We start from the raw sequence: 19,666 nt of genomic DNA, 5'->3' as shown, positions 1-19,666 counted from the left end.
ACCATCAACCCAATTCTTGTTTTTGTTGTTTGTGGTAAGGCTGATCATTACTCAAGTGAACTATACTAGAAATATCATGAATGCATATTTCTGGACCGAGTCTTCTATTCTTTTCCGGAAGAAGGTTACTCATTCCATTAAATACCAGATTAAAGCTGTCTTCTCGGTCCGAGAATTCGACGCTCCCTCAAACCATTTAGGCCATCCTTTGCTCATTATCCAACGAGACATGCCCCAGTTTATGTCACGAAGACAAGTGACCGTGAACCATTAGCTGCTGCACAGCCAGGCAGTGACCAGGAGCGGCACAAGCACAACACCGGGACGGGTAGGAGCAAAGGCTCAGCACGAGAGAGGACACAACGCCAAAGGGTCATGTGGCCAGCCATGGAGAACCACAAGCAAAAGCCAAATGCAAAAGACATGGCGATTGGAATCGGCAGGAGGAATAGAGCAGCTTGACACAGACATATTTGATGAGCCGGACGTGGGTAATGTCGGTGACGAATATACTTTCCTATATCGAGTAAAAGCAACATAAACGGTTGGCCAATAAGTTCGAATATTTTAATAATTTATTTTGTTTTATTTAGGTTTTGAAATTTTAAAATCTTTTGAATTTCCTAAAAATATCTTATTAAAGTTATTTTTCCCTTTGTACCTTTTGGATTTTATTAGAATATTTTAAGAGAATTTTTATAATGGTTGTAAAAAAAATTTGACATTGAAAAAGTTTTCACGCCTTATTGCCTTATATGCCATCCCAGACCCATATGGAGGTATGAAATCATTTATTGATCATATTTAAGATTTTTAACTTTTACCGTTCAATTGCTACTCGAATACCAAATGAAAACGAACTGAGCTTAGCTTAACCAGTAATATTTCTTTGTAGTAGATTATGTCCATTCGAATTCAGCCCTCGATTTAGCATGGATACTTGTATTTTTTTTTTAACCACGCTATTTTTTCAATGTTAGGTGATGTATTTATCAATAGAAAGAGGCTTATGGTAATTTCGTCCATGTCGGGATTTGCCGATTGCCCGACTCAGACCCTTTAAGATGATCGTAGGAATAGAATTGCATACATATATTCATAAGAATGAGCGTGTGCATACGTATGTGTGAGCTTCCGTGTCTATATTTTGAAAAAAAAAATACCAAACAAAATAAGGTAACATTTTCAACCTTGCAAGCTAGCAGCGGGAGGGAGGGAGAGAAAAAAAAATGCTACTGCCGAAACGACGTGGTGTCCTCAGTGCTAGAGCGGTAGAGCCTAGAGGTATCCCGTACCCTCTTCCTCTCCTTTCCCCAAACTATCCCTGCCTTTCTCTCTCTCAGTATTGCGCTTTTTCTCTCTCGATCCGATCCATAGTGGCTAAGTCTCAGTTCATCGCCGGCGACTGCGGCGCTCGGCGAGCGGCGGCGACTTCATCTGCGCTTCGCCGGCGAAGATCACCCACTAGGTACGCCTTCCCTTCCCTTGCTGCTGTGCTGAACCGAGCATCCTAATTCGGATCTGACCCAGTTATTAGTATATACACATGTATCATACCCACTAACTTCGATTTTTGGCAAAAAATTATTGGGCGTACACGACCGTGCCCTGTGCTGGGCCAGCCAGGGCTTTATTTTTTCGTCTTTGCCGTTGTTGTTTAAAGTTATCGTGTTGATTTGAGCAATACATCGTTTCTGCGGCTCAATGTGCAGGAGGCACGACGAGAATCATGGATACGGTGATCTACAGAGACGACAGCGATTTCCAAGAAAGCGCCCCGCCGTATGGAGATGCAATGAACTCTGAAGCAAGCAATGTAGAGATTCTCACTAGAGTTGAGCTTGACCTTGCATTCGCCTCTGAGAAATTGCTAAATTTGGAGATGCTGGTCATGGAAATAGCTCGTCGAGCCACCGACTTTGAGCCTCCTACATTCGAAGATGAATCTATTTCGTCCGAGACTGCGGAGAGTGCTTTTGAATTGGACATCTTGTATGGCATTCTTGATGCAGAAGTCAAGGAGTTAGTCAACTTGATTAGTTCTCTTCAAGCTGATATTAGAGGTATAGAGCATAGGGTTTATGAAGAAGAGTCTGGAGGCAAGGTCAAAGCTAAACTGGATGCTGCTACGATGACCTTGAAGCAGATGCAAGAGCTAATTGCTGATATTAGGAACGAGTCTGCAAAGTTTGAGAAAGCCATACAGTTTATTCATGAGACGGAAGGTAAATACTCACTTCTCCATCGGTTGTATAAGAATCAAATTTATCCTCCTCTAACTGCATGTGTACAGGGGTTGAAGGTGTTGGAAGTGAAAATGGCCATCTGCCATATCAAACTGGCATGCAGACAGAAGATCAACACAGAAACGTTTTGCATATGTTAGAACAATCCATAGCAAGTGAGCTAGATCTTGAAAAGAAGCTTTCCGATTCAAAATCTGTCATAGAAGATCTCAAGCTGAAGCTCCATCACCAGGAAAAGGAAATATATTTCCTGGAGGAATCAACTGAAACAGTTTCAGGTAGAATGTTTGAAGCAGAAAATGCTTCTGAGCTACTGTTTGGAACTTCAAAGGAACTTGCAAATAGGCTTAATACCATGCAGTTCCATATAAGCGCGCAAAAATGTAGGGAAGATGATCTAAAGTCAAAATTAGAACAAAGTTTGACAAAACTATCTTTTCTGGAAAATAGCCCAGAGAAGGTGGAAGAAGATAGCAACAAAGCTGGAGCTGAAGTAATATCGCTGCAGTATAGACTCCAGGAATTAGAAAAACAGTTGAACGAATCCAATTCCCAACTGCAATCCGCAATGGAATCAGAAGAAACAAGCCAGGAGGAGAAAAATGCATTGCACTCCGAGTTGAGCACATTGGAAAATACAATTAAGAATCTCAAAGGTGATGTCTCTCGAGCAGAATGCAGAGCACAGAATGCTGAAATAAGGTGTATGCAGCTAACTCAAGCTAATATAGAGCTTAATGAGGAGCTAAGTGCTCTGAAAAGTGAAAAGTCAGATAAAGCAAACCTTTTGGAGAAGAAACTTAAAGAGTCAAATACCCAATTGGAGCATGCAAAGGCAGCAGTTGATGCCATTGTTGAACAGCAGGGTATGCTGAAATCAACGATGTCTGATATGGAAAATATGATCGAAGATCTGAAGGGCAAAGTTTCAAAGGCTGAATCTAGAGCTGGGAGTGCTGAATCGAAGTGCACACTGTTGACAGACACAAATTTAGAACTTAGTGAAGAGCTAGCATTTGTAAGAGGTCGAGTAGAAAATCTAGAGAACTTGCTACACGAAGCCAATCATGCAAAGGTGTCCACTGCCAAGGACATTGGTATCAGAACTAAAATCATTACTGATTTGGTCAGAAAACTGGCACTGGAAAGAGAACGACTTCATCTTCAGGTATATGCACGCATATATTTCCAGAAAAAAATTGCAAGTATCAGATTCATTGTTGTTTCTGTATAAAATCTATACATCATGGTAATGTAGACATGTAATTTAGTACCATATTTCCAGAAGAAAATTGCAAGTATCATATTCATTGTTGTTTCTGTATAAACATCTGTACATCGTGTAGTGTAGTTTAGTATCCATATAATGCATACTTGATTCAGAAGAATTCTTGTTTTGGAGCGTTTGAGTTCTGCGCCCTAGACACTGTATGGATTTGTCTTTTGGATTCCAAATTTAGAGGTTAGTAGTATGGATGCAGAAACCATATAGTCACTAGCAAGGCAAGCATTTTGCTTAGAACTGCATTTTGTATGCTATGCAGAAACCATATTTGGACAGAACTGTATATATATCTTTAGGAGTGTTTGATTCTCTTGTTAGCAGATGCCTATATGGGGTTGAAGACAATATTATGGATTGCACTCATGTGACTTAGAGATTGGTTGATACATGTTGACCAAGCTGCTGCATATTTGGATCAACAAGACATGATACCCAAATTATCAATTTGATATCACTTTGTTTGCTTTGTGTTGTAGAATCTTGAGATATAAAGCTGGCTCACTATTGTATACCTTATTTTCTGTGAGTACTGAAGTATTGATAAATACCTTGGTTCGTTCCAAGGATATTTTCAACTCGATTTTCTCAGTTTATGGTTAATATTAGTTTACTTTGGTACATACAGTGGATAAGTTTCACAAGGTGAGGGAAAAAAGAAACAAAAAGAGGGAGACTCACACACAAACAAAAGTTACGTATGTGCCAGGAAAAATAAGGACACACGACCTAGTACCTAAACAACTCGATCAAAGCAGCAAAGCCCTCAGCCCTTTTGCTCCTACAGTGCACCATAGGCTAGCCTTGTCTATTCACGCATGACAAGTTGCACACTTGGGGAGGCTCCATTAGAGAGGCAGTCATTAAGTGTTACAAATCCAAAAAGATCTAGGATCACTAGTGAATTGAAAACTTTCGATCTCAAGTTTGTCCAGGGCCCTTTCTGCCTCTTGCCACCAGACTTTGATCTCATCATCTTGCTCAGCAAGGCCTCCAATAGTCCAGTTTTCTGCAGCCATGTGATTGTGTGAACTACACCTGTCTTGCAAATACACAGCCAGCCAGAAGGCAAGTAATCGTTTCTTCTTCTTGGTCACATAGCAGGTACAACTTGGGGTGTGGACACCTGCAGCATGCCAATCTTTCTGCCGTCCACCACCTGTTATGGATGGCGAGCCATATGAAAATTTGGACCATGGAGAAGCCCATGACTTCTGGATGTGCTCCCAGGGCTCAAACTTAACATTACCAACAAAGAACATCTTATATGCCGGCTTTATAGAAAAGTCACCAGATGCTTCAGCTAAAATACTGTGGGAATCATGTTCTACCTAGTGTCTTAACTCTTAAGGAACCAGTTTTGTTCAAGTAGTTAATTTGGTTAGTTTTAGCAATAGCTTGCCAGTTCTCTATTCGCTATTGAGTGTGTTATATACCATAGATATAGTTTGTTACGATACTAATACAGCCCATATGCCGATACTGTTTCTTAGTCATATCTATTCGAAACAGGTTTTGTGATCTAGACTATGTATTTTGAAACTATTTTGCATGATTATGAATATAGTTGGGTTAATATGCTGTTTTCTCCCTTCCTAATGGTTGCAGATTGCTACGTTAACAAAGAAGAACAAGATATTGGCCCAGAAGTACAAAGAGCGTGTTAATGTTAGCTCACAAATGAGCAAAAAGGCTACTGCCAAAGCCAAACATACTGAACTTCAGTCCACTGAAAAAGCTGAGGAAATATTTCCAGATTCTTCGTCATCACAAACTGAGGTGACTTGTTGCTATGTCTCATATCTTGCTCCAAGTAGATTTGGCAAGTTATTAGGGCCTGTTTACTTCAAGACCTAGCAAACCTGCCTGGTGCAGTGAGCGCTCCCAGGCGTCCGATTTTGGATGCCTGTGGCTGGCGTCGCTGCTGCCTGGCCGGCAAGCTGCCTGGCAGGCAGGAACTAATCAAGCCCTAATTTATTTGGTATGGCCTGGGATTGGCTTGAGTTCGAGTACAGCTGAAGCAGAGTTGGGCTTTGGACATCTAGGTTATGCTTCCTTAGTACTTGTTCTAGACGAAGTCACACTGTTATTTACAGAATACAGTCTGGAGTATTGGTTTAAATATATATATTCACCCCCTGCATCAAATGTTCTTTAACATTTATTCTGCTAAACCAATGGAGATTTGCAATCTTTTCTTTGTCTTTTATCTGTTCCATTATGCATATAATTGTAGTAGTTCAAAAAACATTTTTTCCCCTTTCAGACATATGCCATTGCTGCCAGAGTGATTAATTGTTTGTAATTTGTCCTTCAGAAGAAACCAGACATATTTAAAATGAGTTGTGTTTATATTCTTCCTACCATTAGCACCTTTGCACCATATTATACATGCATTATTACACATGCATAGTTGTTGCTTATCCATCTGATTTTCAGAGTGTAAAACATTAGTCTTAGGAAAAAGTCACATGCCATTGTGATTGTAAATGCAGCTTTGACTTGCTAACGCATGTGCATCTTGGATCCCTTTTGCCACTTCTTGCATTGTAGCTTTCTGCATTTGGTTGGCCTTCAGAGTTGCTGAAACTCTTCACCTGTGTCAGGAATATAACTTGTTTCCATGTTGTATCTAGGCGGAGAAACCAGCAGATCTTCTGTACAAGGATGAAGTTAAGGCGCACACTCCAGCAGAGGATGACTCCTCCTCAGATGATGCTCATGAGACAGTGCGAACCATAGAGCCATCACTTCTGAACCGGAAATATATTTTTGTGTCATTTCTGGTCTTGTTGGTCGCTGCTGTTGTGTTCTTGCTCCACGAAGATGGCAGCCCAGCATGATCGTCTAATTTTGTGCTGACACGATCTTTGCTCCCTTTTTGATGGTCTTTGTAGTTTGTTTCCGTTGAATTGAGCAATTTTGAGTGTTGTACATGTTGTAGAGTTTGTGCTGGCGCCTTGCATTTTTACTGCTGCTTTGTGGAGGAAAAGAATGTTAGTGACGAGGTATATTTTGTAACTAGTATTTACTACCCTGGCATTTGCTTCTTGCCTAACTGTAGATGGAAACGTATTACTCCGTTTAATCTTCTGCTTGGGGAGTAATTACTGCTAGCAAAACCGGAATGTAAACACTGGAACTATATTGTTTGGTTATCGTCTGAGGGAACTATATTCTGTTTGTCGAATACATTATCATCGTTCGACATCTTCTAATCTCAAGATGCAAGTCTCTGCAAATATTTTCCTGGATATGCTCGCTGACCAGTAGTCCCCCTTTTTCTCATAGACAAGATAAATGTGATCATGGAAACAAAGCTCACAGGCTAGGGAATTGAACTCTGTTCATAGTCATATGATTCATGAGCCAGAAAAGGCATAGCGAATACCTGCTGTACACCACGGGGTAGCCTCGAAGCTGATTCTGCAATTAAAAATGCGTTTCGAAAAAGCTTGTTGGATAAAACTCAAGTCTCGTGATGGTCCTCGAAATTTAAGTGTAATTTTTACTATATGTTTATTCTATCAATTTCCTCCGTTTCCCATCAAAATCATTCCTAGATACATTGTTCCAAATGTATTGTGATTTGTGAACCTTTGCCTCCTCTAAATGTTGAAGCGGTGGGTTGAAGAAGGAAAATAAAAAGGGAACTAGTTACAACAGGCGAAATTGGCAAAAGCTGCTGGCAACTTCAATTTGATCTTTTTTTAAAAAAATTCTACCATCTCGCTAGAATTTTGGTTGAAGGATTGAAGCCCCAGCCTGGCAGTTCGGCAATCCTTGTTGCTAGAAAAATAAAGTTAAAAGGAGCAAAAAGCAGCAACAAATAGTATTAACTGAGACCTGCCCGATTTGCGTTCAGATCAGTTCGATTGAGCAGATAGGGGATTACTGTCCTAAACACGTACGGTAAGGAGATATACTTGTGTATAAGGAATCAATCATTGAAGATAAACCAAAGCGTCAGAAAAAAATATTTGTCCCCTCTCTCTTCCTGGATGCTTAAGAGTACAACTTGCAATGCTTAAGAGTACAACTTGTAATCCTTGGCGTCAAGGATGATTTGCCGCAGGCCGCCAATGGAGGAGACGAGCGTCAGCACCACACCGATCACGATGCAGATCTGATCAATACAAAAGCACAGCAACCGGGAACAGTAATAAGAACACGAACGGATTATAAGTTTACAGTAATTCGAACGCCATGCAAATTGAGGAAGCATCAACAATCAGTGGGTCGAAACTTACAATGTTGATGAACCACGTCAGGCCGTACTTCTTCGGCTTCTTCAGTATTAGCCACATTATGCAAGGAATCTGCAGGTCATATCATGGGAGGCGAAACCGTCTTAGGTTGCTGTCATGATTCATGAAACAAGAGTGCAAGCTCTTACGAAGTATGTGGTTGGCGCGAAGCCGAAGCCGCCGAAGAATCCGAGCAGGCCGTCGAAGAAGGGGAAGGTCATGCCGATCAACATGGTGGCGGCGACGTAGGCGGAGCGGGCGATCAAGCGGAGGAAGAAACCCGGCGCGAACTTGTGCTTCTTGACGAGTAGGGTCTCGATCATGTCGAACATGGGCATGGCGAAGACCTGGTATCCGCCGACGACGTGGACGACGACCATGAGGTTCGCCGCGGCGATGAGCCACCGCGGCTTGTCGAGGGTGATGAGGACGTTGGGGTCGACGGAGCTGCCGAAGGCGTAGTACCCGGCGAAGGCGACGGAGAAGTAGCAGAGCGCGACGATGGCGTACGCCGCCACGACGCCGCGCCACATGGGCCTCTTCGACGGCGTCTCCGGCGTGGACGGGATGGTGGCCTGGATCTCCAGCACCACGTTGTGCGCCGCGTACGCGAAGGACACGGTGCCGAGCGCGCTGAGCATGCCGAACCCCTGCCCCGCCGCCGTGGTCGCCCGGAGCCCGTAGTCGGCGGCCGTGGCGGCGCCGGCGCCCTTGACCGCCGACGTGACGAAGGCGATCATGGAGTAGGCGAGCGACATGACGGCGGCGGCGCCGGAGACGGAGGAGATGGAGTTGAAGTTGGGGAGCTGGGCGAGGAGGAAGTGTGGGGACGCGAAGATCATGATCCAGTAGGTGAGGCGGATGTCGCTGCAGCGGCGGCCCAGGCAGACGAGGTCGTGGAACTTGCGGAGGCACTGGCCGCCGGTGACCATGTAGACGATGTCGGTGCCGGCCATGACGATGATCTGCAGCGGCAGGATGATCCAGAGCCCCAGCCGCGGGCCGAACGCGTGCTGCCCGAGCTCATGGTACCGGTCGAAGCGCTTGCCGGGCACCAGCTCGTGCATCTCCACCAGCTGCCACAGCGTGTACAGCGTGATCACGAACGACATCACGATCGCCGTCGCCCCCAAGCCCCTGCAGTTAGTTAACCATGGTTGCTTATTAGTATCATTAACAATGTGGCGTCCACGATTGTACTAGATGCCTAGATGTATATACATAAAGATGAGATCAGGGAGGTTATTGCATTGGTACCATCCGAGCTGCGACATGGCGAAGGGGAGGCCGAGCACGCCGGCGCCGACCATGGCGGTGACATTGTGGAAGGCGGAGTAGTACCACTTGGCCGTGCGCGAGGAGGTGATGGGGAGCCAGTCGTCCAGGTTGGCGTTCTTGAGCTTCTCCTCCTGCTTGCGTTCCTCGAGCGCCTTCACGAACTCCTCCATCTTGTTCGATCGCCGGCGTTGCTGCGGTCTGATTTGGTTTGATCTGTTGATGAGGTTGGAAGGCGGGTGGCCTACGTGCGGAGCGTATTTATAGGGCCTTCGATCCGGCGGTAGGAGAGACTGGGGTTCATACGACTCGAAGAAGAAAAAAAGGTTTCGTGGATATAACGGTTATCCCAATGTTAGGGAAATCGGGGGTTCAAAGGACAAGGATGTATCCCAATGTCAGACACTCCAGCCGTATGTGAAACAAATTCCGTAAGAAAAGAAGATTACCGTACATCTAGCCGAGTAGGCACTAGTTGTGTTGGGACTTTTGCAGACACTTTTTTGGGTACAATAAAGCCATTTGTCAAATATTTATAAACCTTTAATTTTTTATCCGTCAGTGTTCTTGAGAGTTAGGCATTCTTTCATTCTTTGCAAACTCTCAATATCGTCGGGTTTTTCTGAATCTGTTTGTTTTATGACATGAAGTATGTTTTTTAGAAGAAAAAAAACTATTTTGCTACCATCACCTATTCGCTTTATCCGCTTAACTTCCTCAACAAAATTTAGGCTAGATTTACTCCATCAACCATTTTAATTGATCCAATCTACCCCTAATGAGATTTGACTTTTGTATTTATCTATATACAGGTTAAGTTTTAAGTTCAAATTCTACAAGGTGATTTATAACATGATGTCCTACGTTAAAATACATTATGAACCTTTCACTATTATTACTTTTCATGCAGTTTTGCAACCTAGGATCAATTTCGTATTAAATGTTCCTAACATATGAAAATAACTATAAAAAATTCTTAACATATTTTCTACTTCTACTATGGACCATCATGTTCTCTATCTATTCACAAAATTTGGATTTAAAAATCAACTAGTCGCAATGAAATAAGAAAGACACATCTCATTAAGGGTAGATTGGATCATCTGGTAGTAAATCAAGCCTAATTTTTGTTGAGGGGTTAGATGGACAAAACAAATATATGAGGTAGTAAAATAGACTTTGTTTCTTTTTTAAAAAAAATCCTTTTTACTACTCTCACCTGTTAGCCTACACCCAATTGCCTCCTCACTCTTCCATATCTACCATGATATGAAACCACGAATAGCTATCGCCATGTGCGTTTTACTTGATCCATGGATCCATCACCTGCCCGTCCTCTACCCCCACTGCCTCGCTATTTTCTCAAGGTTGAGGAGAATCTTTTTTTTCTCGAATATGTAGCAGAGCTACATATCTTTTTTATTAAAGGTAAAAAAAATATGGTTTAAGCATTGTGTGTTGGTCAAACAAAAAAAAAGACCAGATGCTAGGTAAAGAATTTATGAGCATTCGAAGTACGTATTAGGCTAGTTTATCAAAGAAAAACATGTGCATGTTACATCACTGAAAGCAACATGTCTTTATTTGTTTCTTGTAATTTGAGTTAATATAAGATGTTAGCTAGAGCACATGAACGACAAAGAAATGAAGGAAAGTGATAGAAACTAGAAACGTCAGAAAAGGAGATGGTCACATGTTTTGGCTTGAGCACCATGTGTCGCGGCTTAACGTGGTCCTATCAGGCTACCACACAGATATATATCAGGTGAAGAAATCTACTCCATAAAGTTGCCAATTGAAAGAGATAGAACAGAATTAATACTTATTTCCAGAACAGAATATTTTCATGATGGATAATTTGGGTGTAATAACCGATCTGTTTCAGATTCATAGATTGCATCTGATGAAAGAGAACGAAAACGAGGTAAAACGCAGCCTCTCTCTCATCTTATTCTTTAGATCCTGGATGCTCAAGAGTAGAGCTTGAAGTTCTTGGCGTCAAGGATGATCTGCCGCATGCCTCCGATTGGGGATATGAGCGTCAGGATCACTCCTATCACGATGCACATCTGATCAAACAAAGACACAGCGTTTCAGAACTGTAAGAACACGGACAGATAAATCATCAATCAGTTGATGGAAATTGAACTTACAATGTTGATGGTCCATGAGAGACCGTACTTCTTGGGCTTGCGAAGCATGAGCCAGATGATGCAAGGGATCTGCACATCATGCAACCAGATCAGTGAACCATCTTGTAGATCATCACAAATCATCAACGAAGAAGAGTGAAAAAGGTTGTTGATGCCGTACGTAGTACGTCGTGGGAGCGAATCCGAAGCCGCCGAAGAAGCCGAGAAGGCCGTCGAAGAAGGGGAAGGTCATGCCGATGAACATCGTCGCCGCTGCATTTATACACGTATGATCAATCCAGTCACGGGTCTAGCTGTGGTGAATTAATAGATGCGTTCGTCGTCGATCTCGAATTCTCGAGCAAGAAGTAATAACGACTCACCGACGTAGGCGGATCGGGCGATCAGGCGCAGGCGGACCCCCGGCGTGAACCTGTGCTTCTTGACGAGCACGGTCTCGATCATGTCGAACACGGGCATGGCGTAGACCTGGTAGCTGCCGACGACGTGGACGACGACCATGAGGTTGGCGGCGGCGATGAGCCACCGCGGCCTCTCGAGGGAGATGAGCACGTTGGGCTCCACCGCGTTGCCGAAGGCGTAGTACCCGCCGAAGGCCACGCAGAAGTAGCAGAGCGCGACGATGGCGTACGCCACCACCACGCCGCGCCACATCGGCCTCTTGGACGGCGTCTCCGGCGTCGACGGGATCGTGGCCTGGATCTCCAGCACCACGTTGTGCCCGGCGTACGCGAACGCCACGGCGCCGAGCGCGTTGAGCACGCCGAACACCCGCCCCGTCGCCGTCGACGCCCTGAGCCCGTAGTCGACGGCGGCGGCGGTGCTGGCTCCCTTCACCGTCGACGCGAAGAAGGCGATCATGGAGTAGGTGAGCGACATGACGGCGGCGGCGGCGGAGACGGCGGAGATGGAGTTGAAGTTGGGGAACTGGGAGAGCGGGAAGTGGACGGAGCCGAAGATCATGATCCAGTAGGTGAGGCGGATGTCGGCGCAGCTGCGGCCCTGGCAGACGAGGTCGTGGAACTTGCGGAGGCACTGCCCGCCGGTGACCATGTAGACGATGTCGGTGCCGACCTCCACGATGAGCTGCTGCGGCACGATGATCCAGAGGCCCAGGCGCTTCCCGAACGCGTGCTGCCCGAGCTCGTGGTACCGATCGAAGCGCTTGCCGGGGACCATCTCGTGCATCTCCACCATCTGCCACAGGGTGTAGAGCGTGATCACGAACGACATCACGATCACCACCGTGCCCAGGCCCCTGCATCCAGTCAATCCATCGATCGTCGTCGGCGTCCATCATTTCTCAATTCTCATCGGACAGAATATATAAAGAAATTAAAACACATAATCAGGGATTCAGAGTTCGTCGTTGCGCTGTTGCCTACCATCCGAGCTGCGACATGGCGAAGGGGAGGCCGAGAACGCCGGCGCCGACCATGGCGGTGACATTGTGGAAGGCGGAGTAGTACCACTTGGCCGTGCGCGACGAGGTGATGGGCAGCCAGTCGTCGAGGTTGACGTTCTTGAGCCTCTCCTCCTGCCTCCTCTCCTTGGCCGTCTCCACGTACTGGTCCATCACGTCCGGCGACGCCGCCGCTGTCGTCATCTCCGCAATCGTCTCCGCCGCCTTGTTCGTCGTCGTCGCCGGGAGGATGCCGGGTCGCGTCGCGGCCGCGCGGCGGCGGCGCCGCCGATGCGTGCGTCGACGATGACGATCGCCGTGCTTGACTCGGCGCGTGCGACGGATCGATCTGTGTGCGAGGAGTGCGTCACAGAGAAGTGTCGGAAGCGGGTGGGCGCCGCGCGGTTTCATGGGGGCATCCGAGACCGCTCGGGCTCGTCATAGATTCCCGAGATTCCGGGTGCTCCGTAGCAGAAAGTCATCACTCAAAAACAGAAAAGGGAGGAGATAAATGCTTGATTGGCTACCGTGACTAAACTTGAGTTCACCCATTTTGGTTTTTTTTTTCTCCCCTAAAATGCCAAACAGACTAAATACATGTCACATCGGATGTTGGGATACTAATTAGGAGTATTAAATATAGTCTAATTATAAAACTAATTGCACAGATGGAGTCTAATTCGCGAGATGAATCTATTAAACCTAATTAGTCCATGATTTGACAATGTGGTGCAACAGTAACCATTTGCTAATGATGGATTAATCAGGCTTAATAGATTCGTCTCGCGAATTAGTATAGGGATTCTGCAATTAGTTTTATAATTAGCTCATGTTTAGTCCTCCTAATTAACGTCCGAACATCCAACGTACCCTCCTAAAGTTTAGCACCTCGTATCCAAACACCCCCTTAGTCCTCTCGTCCAAGAGGGGTGGACTAAAGTGGACTAAAAGGTCTTGGAGACACCCTTGCCCTTCATTTATTGCCTCCTTCCCGCCCGACCCCCTCCGCCGGCCTCCCTCCCTCCCGACCCCGCCACCCCCGCCGCCGGCCTCCCTCCTGCTGTGGGACGAGCTCTTTTGTGGGCGGATGCTGAAGCGGGGCTCAACGGCGCGTCGCCCGACAGCTACTACCTCTAGGCGCCCGGGTCGTCGCCAGCGTCCTCGCCCTCACGGCTGATGCGGAAGAGCGGGTCCACGGGCTCCATCGCGTGGTGGCGCTGCCGCATCGACCTCCACGGCAAGCTCGAGATCCCGCCGGGCTTCGGCCGCGAGGAGGCGGAGCCGAACGCGGGGAGGAGAGGAGGAGGAGGAGGTGGTGGTGGTGGTGGGTGTAGGGATGCGATAAGGAGGAACGGTGGCGTCGAGAGGGATCAGGCGGCACCCAATGCTGGCCGGAACAGGAATGGCGCGCTCACAGACCCCGAGGCGTGGAAGAAGGTGAAGGAAGCGGAGGCGAAGCGGAAGGCGGAGGAGGCTGAGGCTAGGAGGAAGGAGGAGGAGGAGGATAATATCATCTTTGTTCATCTACTTTAATGGATTTTAGTCCATGAATCCAAATAGAGTAGGGACTAAAGTTTAGTCCATGGATTAAAGGAACCAAACAGGGTTAAGGGAGATTAATGCCAGCAGATTCTGGCCAGCCCTGATAAAATCAGCGAGTAATTATTATGGTAAATTGCACCGCTTAATAACATGCCGAAATTGCAAATGAGCTGGTATTGGTAAGTAGATATGCTGAAATTCACGCAATAGTACTACACAGACTGCGTGCTGATTCTTTCATCTCGTTTTCATCGTTTCTTTTGACTGGGGGACTTGACGGTATTGTATTGTATCTTCCCCTTTCTTATCTCACGTGCAGGGCAAAGTTTCACTAGGACTTTATTTGGCGGTACACGTTTTGTTGGGTCTCGATCTACTTACGTGAGCCAAGTGTACTTACGTGAAATCGTTTTCAAGGTTTCCTTTCACTCAAAGACTTTATGCATTGTTTTTATCAGGACACAATGACTTTATGCAATTGCAATCCATATGTCCCTTTCAATTACTGCATGCGCATGACATTTTCACTAGGACTCTTGGGTGTGACCAGAACCAAGGCAAGACAAGAAGGCTGTATCATTTTCCCACTATCCCGGAATCAGTGCATCACTATTACAGTAAAGCTACCCACACAAACTGGCAGCTATAATCAGGTACTTTGGTACTACCAACTCGTATGATGCTTGGAGCGGCTAACCCTGCATTGGCCTGCTACTGTCTATGCACAAGATCCTCACGACGCATAATACGTTGCTTCCAGTTCCAGTGATCATAAAGAAATAATAAGATTACATGGACACTGTGGAGAGAAAGGAACATGAGAATCTTTAACAGCAAGGAATCTACCATCAGCATGATCTTTGCAAGAATTAAAGATGAGACCGCGACGTGGATTATGGCTGAGGCGAAACATCTGCCCGCTCTACTGGCATGATGCTGATTGATGTTGTCTACAAAGTGTACTTAATTGTTTAGCTCTTTGCTTTTTCTATACTTTTGATTGTTTATATTTATTCAGTCTGGAACTCTTTTTTTTAATATAATCGGCAGCTCTCCCACTCAGTTCGTTAGAAAAAATTGATAAGAAGACTGACGGGTTGGACGGCTAGTCTACTGTCTACACCTGTCCAGAGTCCATATTCCCGAGCGGGAAGATCGATAGCAGACTTTATGACCTGTATAAAATGGGCAAAACGGTCCATCGAAGCAGTTGACAAGCTGAGAAGAACATTAGAAATTAGAGTGGAAAAGGAGAACGAGATGCACGCATGGTGGCACAGGTCTAGAGACTTGCACTTTTGCACAACAAAAGCTCTCTGCAGACTATAGTCAGGAAACTTCTCTCAAAGATGGCATGCCTAATTTAACATTTTTCCTCTTTTTAAAGGCTCACTTACCAATTTTGGATAAACTGGCTAGTTCAACATTTTGTGTGTATATGTTGAAACAGTAAGTAAATCCAAAATGTTAGACACATATATTCAAAATATTGAGTAGTACATTCCCAACCATATTTTTTAAAAAAGTATTTTTAGAAAAAAAAATATATTCCAGCCTCCGCAAGAGTTTTGCACTCAACCAAGTCTTATTACAACATTTTTGAAGAAAAACTCAAAGGGCCATACCAAGCAAAAAAGTAATTAAGCGCTAAGCCTTGGCCACTCATGGTTGGTGAAGATTTCCACAGTCATGGTCTCGAACGTTTGGCAAGCCCACTTCAAATGTTGCATTTATTCTAACCAATAAGGCAGTTTAAAAACAATAAAAAATGGGCTCATGCTTTGATAAGAAAAAAAAGCATTTCAAGTTTTAAACTAATTAATTACCCACACATCTCTTCCGATTAAATTATTTCACAGTTATGCATATACCTGGTTGGCTTCTTTTCCATCTTATATCAAGCATCCATCTACTATAGCACTAATCTCAAATGCTATAAATCTTATAAGCCCAAATCCTATGGAAGATAATTAAGAATTCCGTAAATGCAGCAGGAGTAGCCTATAATCTTCCCAAGCGGGTCTGTGACACTGCCGCACGCCAGGCACTGTACCCTCGGAAAACCTATACATCTTCCGGAATATAACTGTGAAATTTCCACTTTAAGATTGACGCAGGAGGCAAATGAACGACTGGGATTCATGCAGTTGGGAGAGAGCAGCGGGGTGCTTGAACAGTAGGACGATAGCCTGATAGGTATCGTAATGGGGTTGGCCAACGGGATGAGTGGTTAAAATTGATTTGCAATCTTAAAACTCAATTTTTTTCTCTGAGACTGTGAGTCCATTTTCATTTCCATTTGAACCGTCGTGTTGCTTAGAATTAATGCGACAAAATGAGGTCTTATATGTCTATTTTTTATTTTTAAAATCAACACCCGTATATACTATTCAACATTTTGAATATACATGTTCAAAATTTTTATATATGGTTTCAACATTTCCACACAAAAAAAAGTTGAGCTAGTCATTGTAATTGTTGAATTAGGTTATGCAAATGTTGAATTCAATCTTTTTAGGATGTTAAATGTATAATAATTCAGAAATAAAAACTAAATATAAATACTAGATCATCACTAATAAAGTTAGGAAAGAAAAGCAAAAAAAAATCAAACCTACCAAGATCAGCACGGACTACACATCCAATTGAACTACCAATGTATCCTATACGACCAGCTTCCTTCTTCCTTTGCTTGGACCCACGTGGTGAAAAAGTGATGGCACAGCAATACGATGCCGTATTGGCTAGGATGAATGATGGCCTGTCAATATGGGCATCTGCTTGTCTTGGGCCTAGGCCTAGTCCATTGATGCATACTGCTATTCATCGGACTGGCTCCACATAAAGTATTTCTATGCAAAAAATATCTATTCTAATTTGTGGTGAGGGAATGAATTAGGTTGTTGTGCAACCACATGCATTTTGTTGTACTTGTTTATTTTTCACTCATCTAATCAAATTAAGCAAAGGAGAGACAACGAGTACACTAGATGGCTTATCGCTTTTGTTGTATTGTTCACATTTGCGTCCCTTATAAGCAACCTTTATCACGTAAATTCATGTCTTTAAGCACGTGATGCACTTATTTCTAATGCAAAATGCATGAACACTTGGCGTATTTCCTTACATTTTCTTATCTAGAAGAACCCCAACAATGATACTTCTTACTAACATTTTCTTTTAGATATGTGTTTATGCATTTACTTGTGGATTAGGACGGCTTTAGATAGAAAATAAATGGCACGTCATATACTTATCGCTTTGTTGGATTCTTCACCTTTGCATCCCTCTTCATCCTTTATCACATAAAGTTCATGTCTTCAAGGGTGCAGTGCACTTATTGCTTAAGTCAAATACACACGCAAGTCTATGTGTTTCATCTGATTTACTTATCTAATGAAGCAAACAATGGTACACGTATTGGTGACTCGATTTCATGTCATATGTGTGTCATACTTTCCACTAACTTTTATTTGGAAGATTGCTTCCATTTATGGATCAGTGTCCCTATAAATTGACAAGAATATGTGCTCCCTCCTCACAAAATTAAGGTAGTCCAACATCAAGTTCGATATTTTCCTTTTCAAACTATAGATTTTGGAGGTTTACAAGTGCAGCAAGATTATGTCTGCTTGGGGCCATAGAAGACAACCTTCTATAATTCCTGAGAATGCTGCCATTCTACAGTTTGAGGAGATCATGGTGGATGACACCATAATTGCAAGCCAGGAAAGGTCACCAAAAGAGGATACACCTTATGTGGGCAACGAAATCAAGTATCAGAGCTCTGAGGAATTGAGCACTAATAAAAAGGTGAACAACAAGAACATCTTAGGTGATGGAAAGGGAATAAATGATAAGGAGGGAGTCAAGGACTTGGCATCACAAGTGAAAACTAGTCTTACAATTAAGGACACTTAAAGAAGACAAACAAGGCCCTCTGCCTTTAGCAATAAACTAAATAAGGGCATGGTGTGGTTGTAGGTTTGTGTGCGTGTGTGCATGCATGCTGTTAGTGTATGTACATGTGCTCTTGTTTCATATATTAATCGAATAAAGTGTGCATCCTTTTAGCAATTATGTTATGTGTCGTTCTATCCATATGATATATTGCCATTCTATCATGAAGGCTTTGGAGACTTTTAAGCATTTTTATACATCATTGATATCTTTTAAGTATTGGTACTGTGGGTAGGTTACAACTTTTAAGAATAACTACACAAGTGCACATATGCAGGATATATAATACAAGTTATGGGGTTCTTTGGAGGAAGGTGTGTTGCTAAGGTTGTAGTTGTGGAAGGTTTTGGGGTTGGTGGTGCTGGGCAAGGCGATGTCTACCCTACACTTGTATTTTGCCTCTTACTCTGAACACGCCTCTCCTTTGGTGTTGCCTCTTCATGATCACGATCCAATTGAGCCTTCCGTCCTTCCCCGCCTGGTGCTTCTCCAAGACACATCTCATGTCTACCATTTTAGACTCCATCACAAGACCTCGTCACCTAAATATCTCATGAGTTAGCAGCGCTTCTATCACCTAATTATCTAATTAATCATAATGTATCACACTTATGTTGCATGGTCCTCCTAATCATGAATGTGTCATACTCCCATTTCCTTAACAATCGCCACCTTGATGCCATGCATCTCTTTCCTTATCGTCGGCCACTTTGGGCCAAAGTTGAACTTCATTGGCTGATTTTATTTGTTTTAGCTCTAGAACTCCTAAGGTGAGATTCCTTATGTTAACTTCACTATTGACAACTTTGGAGGTTGTTGAAGCCTTGCCAGAAGAACTTGGCATAACTTCCTTAAAAGGACTTAACGACTGGGATCATATCTCCAACTGTTCTGATGCACCGAGACTAGTGCTAGATTTATCCTTTTTAGTGGAACTATCCTCCAAGATTATATATTCCAACCACGTGAATGCAACTGCTGTGGATATGGGCCCAAGCAACTTGAAAAGTAGCCTGGGGTCCTCCTCTCCAAGGTTGGGACCTTAAAGGCTACAGAGGACCGAACAAAACTCAAAAGAGAATGACAGAGTTCCGTATACAAAGCTCAAATCTAGAGTTACAATAGTCGTTCTTACACAAGCTAAGGGTGGGATTAAGAGGGGGTCTGCATTCTTCTAAAATATGGCGGCCATTAGGGTGATCTTTACACGAAGCCTCTATGATGCTTCGTACTTCTTGTGAATGCCACTTGACACTACTTGAAACATGTCTTCTCACTTTGCTGCCTCCATCTGTGTGGGAAGGAATAGCCATTCCCCCAACAATGTGTATGAGTGATTAGATGTTTATGGCTCTTTTTTTCATTGTTCTTAACTTGGATTACATGAACCATATACTTTCTAAAATTCAATAGATGTTTGCCGTATTGCATCTTTTTTAGATATGAACTTCAGTGGTTCTATCAGAAATTTATGTTGGAGGTATACTTAGTTGTTGTGTTGTGATTTTGTTCATGGGATGGAATCTTATTCATTCGATGAAAGGGCACACATGTTAAAA

At 43.9% G+C, this 19,666-nt stretch overlaps 3 protein-coding genes across 6 annotated transcripts; 1 reads left to right on the top strand and 2 right to left on the bottom strand.

The window, feature by feature from the left end:
• The first annotated feature begins 1,259 nt into the window (after positions 1 to 1,259).
• On the top strand, positions 1,260 to 6,738 carry LOC117848971 (WPP domain-interacting tail-anchored protein 1). Of its 4 annotated transcripts, none has more exons than XM_034730582.2 (5): positions 1,264 to 1,468; positions 1,713 to 2,225; positions 2,303 to 3,414; positions 5,137 to 5,307; positions 6,165 to 6,738. In XM_034730582.2, the coding sequence occupies exons 2-5, from the start codon at positions 1,730 to 1,732 to the stop codon at positions 6,369 to 6,371; spliced, it is 1,986 nt and encodes a 661-aa protein (XP_034586473.1). In that variant the 5' UTR covers positions 1,264 to 1,468; positions 1,713 to 1,729; the 3' UTR covers positions 6,372 to 6,738. The 4 variants fall into 4 exon arrangements, with proteins under 4 accessions (XP_034586476.1, XP_034586474.1, XP_034586473.1 ...); XM_034730581.2 differs by having other exon boundaries at positions 1,266 to 1,468; positions 2,294 to 3,414; XM_034730585.2 differs by lacking the exons at positions 5,137 to 5,307; positions 6,165 to 6,738 and adding an exon at positions 4,633 to 5,129 and having other exon boundaries at positions 1,260 to 1,468; positions 2,294 to 3,414.
• A 607-nt stretch (positions 6,739 to 7,345) lies between these two features.
• LOC117848972 (lysine histidine transporter-like 2) lies at positions 7,346 to 9,509 on the bottom strand. Its single transcript, XM_034730586.2, has 4 exons — positions 9,033 to 9,509; positions 7,925 to 8,912; positions 7,779 to 7,847; positions 7,346 to 7,654 (listed from the first exon to the last, which is right to left on the bottom strand). The coding sequence occupies exons 1-4, from the start codon at positions 9,221 to 9,223 to the stop codon at positions 7,556 to 7,558; spliced, it is 1,347 nt and encodes a 448-aa protein (XP_034586477.1). The 5' UTR covers positions 9,224 to 9,509; the 3' UTR covers positions 7,346 to 7,555.
• A 1,329-nt stretch (positions 9,510 to 10,838) lies between these two features.
• On the bottom strand, positions 10,839 to 13,570 carry LOC117847849 (lysine histidine transporter 2). The gene is made up of 5 exons (XM_034729136.2): positions 12,589 to 13,570; positions 11,566 to 12,461; positions 11,364 to 11,455; positions 11,204 to 11,272; positions 10,839 to 11,119 (listed from the first exon to the last, which is right to left on the bottom strand). Exons 1-5 carry the CDS (start codon positions 13,014 to 13,016, stop codon positions 11,021 to 11,023), a joined length of 1,584 nt encoding a protein of 527 aa, XP_034585027.1. The 5' UTR covers positions 13,017 to 13,570; the 3' UTR covers positions 10,839 to 11,020.
• Positions 13,571 to 19,666: the final 6,096 nt, after the last annotated feature.

This window comes from Setaria viridis, chromosome 3, assembly GCF_005286985.2.
Source record: "Setaria viridis chromosome 3, Setaria_viridis_v4.0, whole genome shotgun sequence".
Lineage (NCBI taxonomy): Eukaryota > Viridiplantae > Streptophyta > Magnoliopsida > Poales > Poaceae > Setaria > Setaria viridis.
This window is presented reverse-complemented; position numbering and strand designations above follow the sequence as displayed.

Bases quoted from the DNA above. Each gene is read 5' to 3' on its own strand.
- LOC117847849 (XM_034729136.2), bottom strand. From the start codon at position 13,016: ATGAAACCGCGCGGCGCCCACCCGCTTCCGACACTTCTCTGTGACGCA. The intron at 12,462-12,588 runs GTAGGCAACAGC...GACTGGATGCAG, and splicing joins GCCATGTCGCAGCTCGGATG to GGGCCTGGGCACGGTGGTGA. The intron at 11,456-11,565 runs GTGAGTCGTTAT...GTATAAATGCAG, and splicing joins CGCCCGATCCGCCTACGTCG to CGGCGACGATGTTCATCGGC.
- LOC117848972 (XM_034730586.2), bottom strand. From the start codon at position 9,223: ATGGAGGAGTTCGTGAAGGCGCTCGAGGAACGCAAGCAGGAGGAGAAG. The intron at 8,913-9,032 runs GTACCAATGCAA...AACTAACTGCAG, and splicing joins GCCATGTCGCAGCTCGGATG to GGGCTTGGGGGCGACGGCGA. The intron at 7,655-7,778 runs GTAAGTTTCGAC...TGTATTGATCAG, and splicing joins TGACGTGGTTCATCAACATT to ATCTGCATCGTGATCGGTGT.
- LOC117848971 (XM_034730581.2), top strand. From the start codon at position 1,730: ATGGATACGGTGATCTACAGAGACGACAGCGATTTCCAAGAAAGCGCC. The intron at 2,226-2,293 runs GTAAATACTCAC...GCATGTGTACAG, and splicing joins GTTTATTCATGAGACGGAAG to GGGTTGAAGGTGTTGGAAGT. The intron at 3,415-5,136 runs GTATATGCACGC...TAATGGTTGCAG, and splicing joins GAGAACGACTTCATCTTCAG to ATTGCTACGTTAACAAAGAA.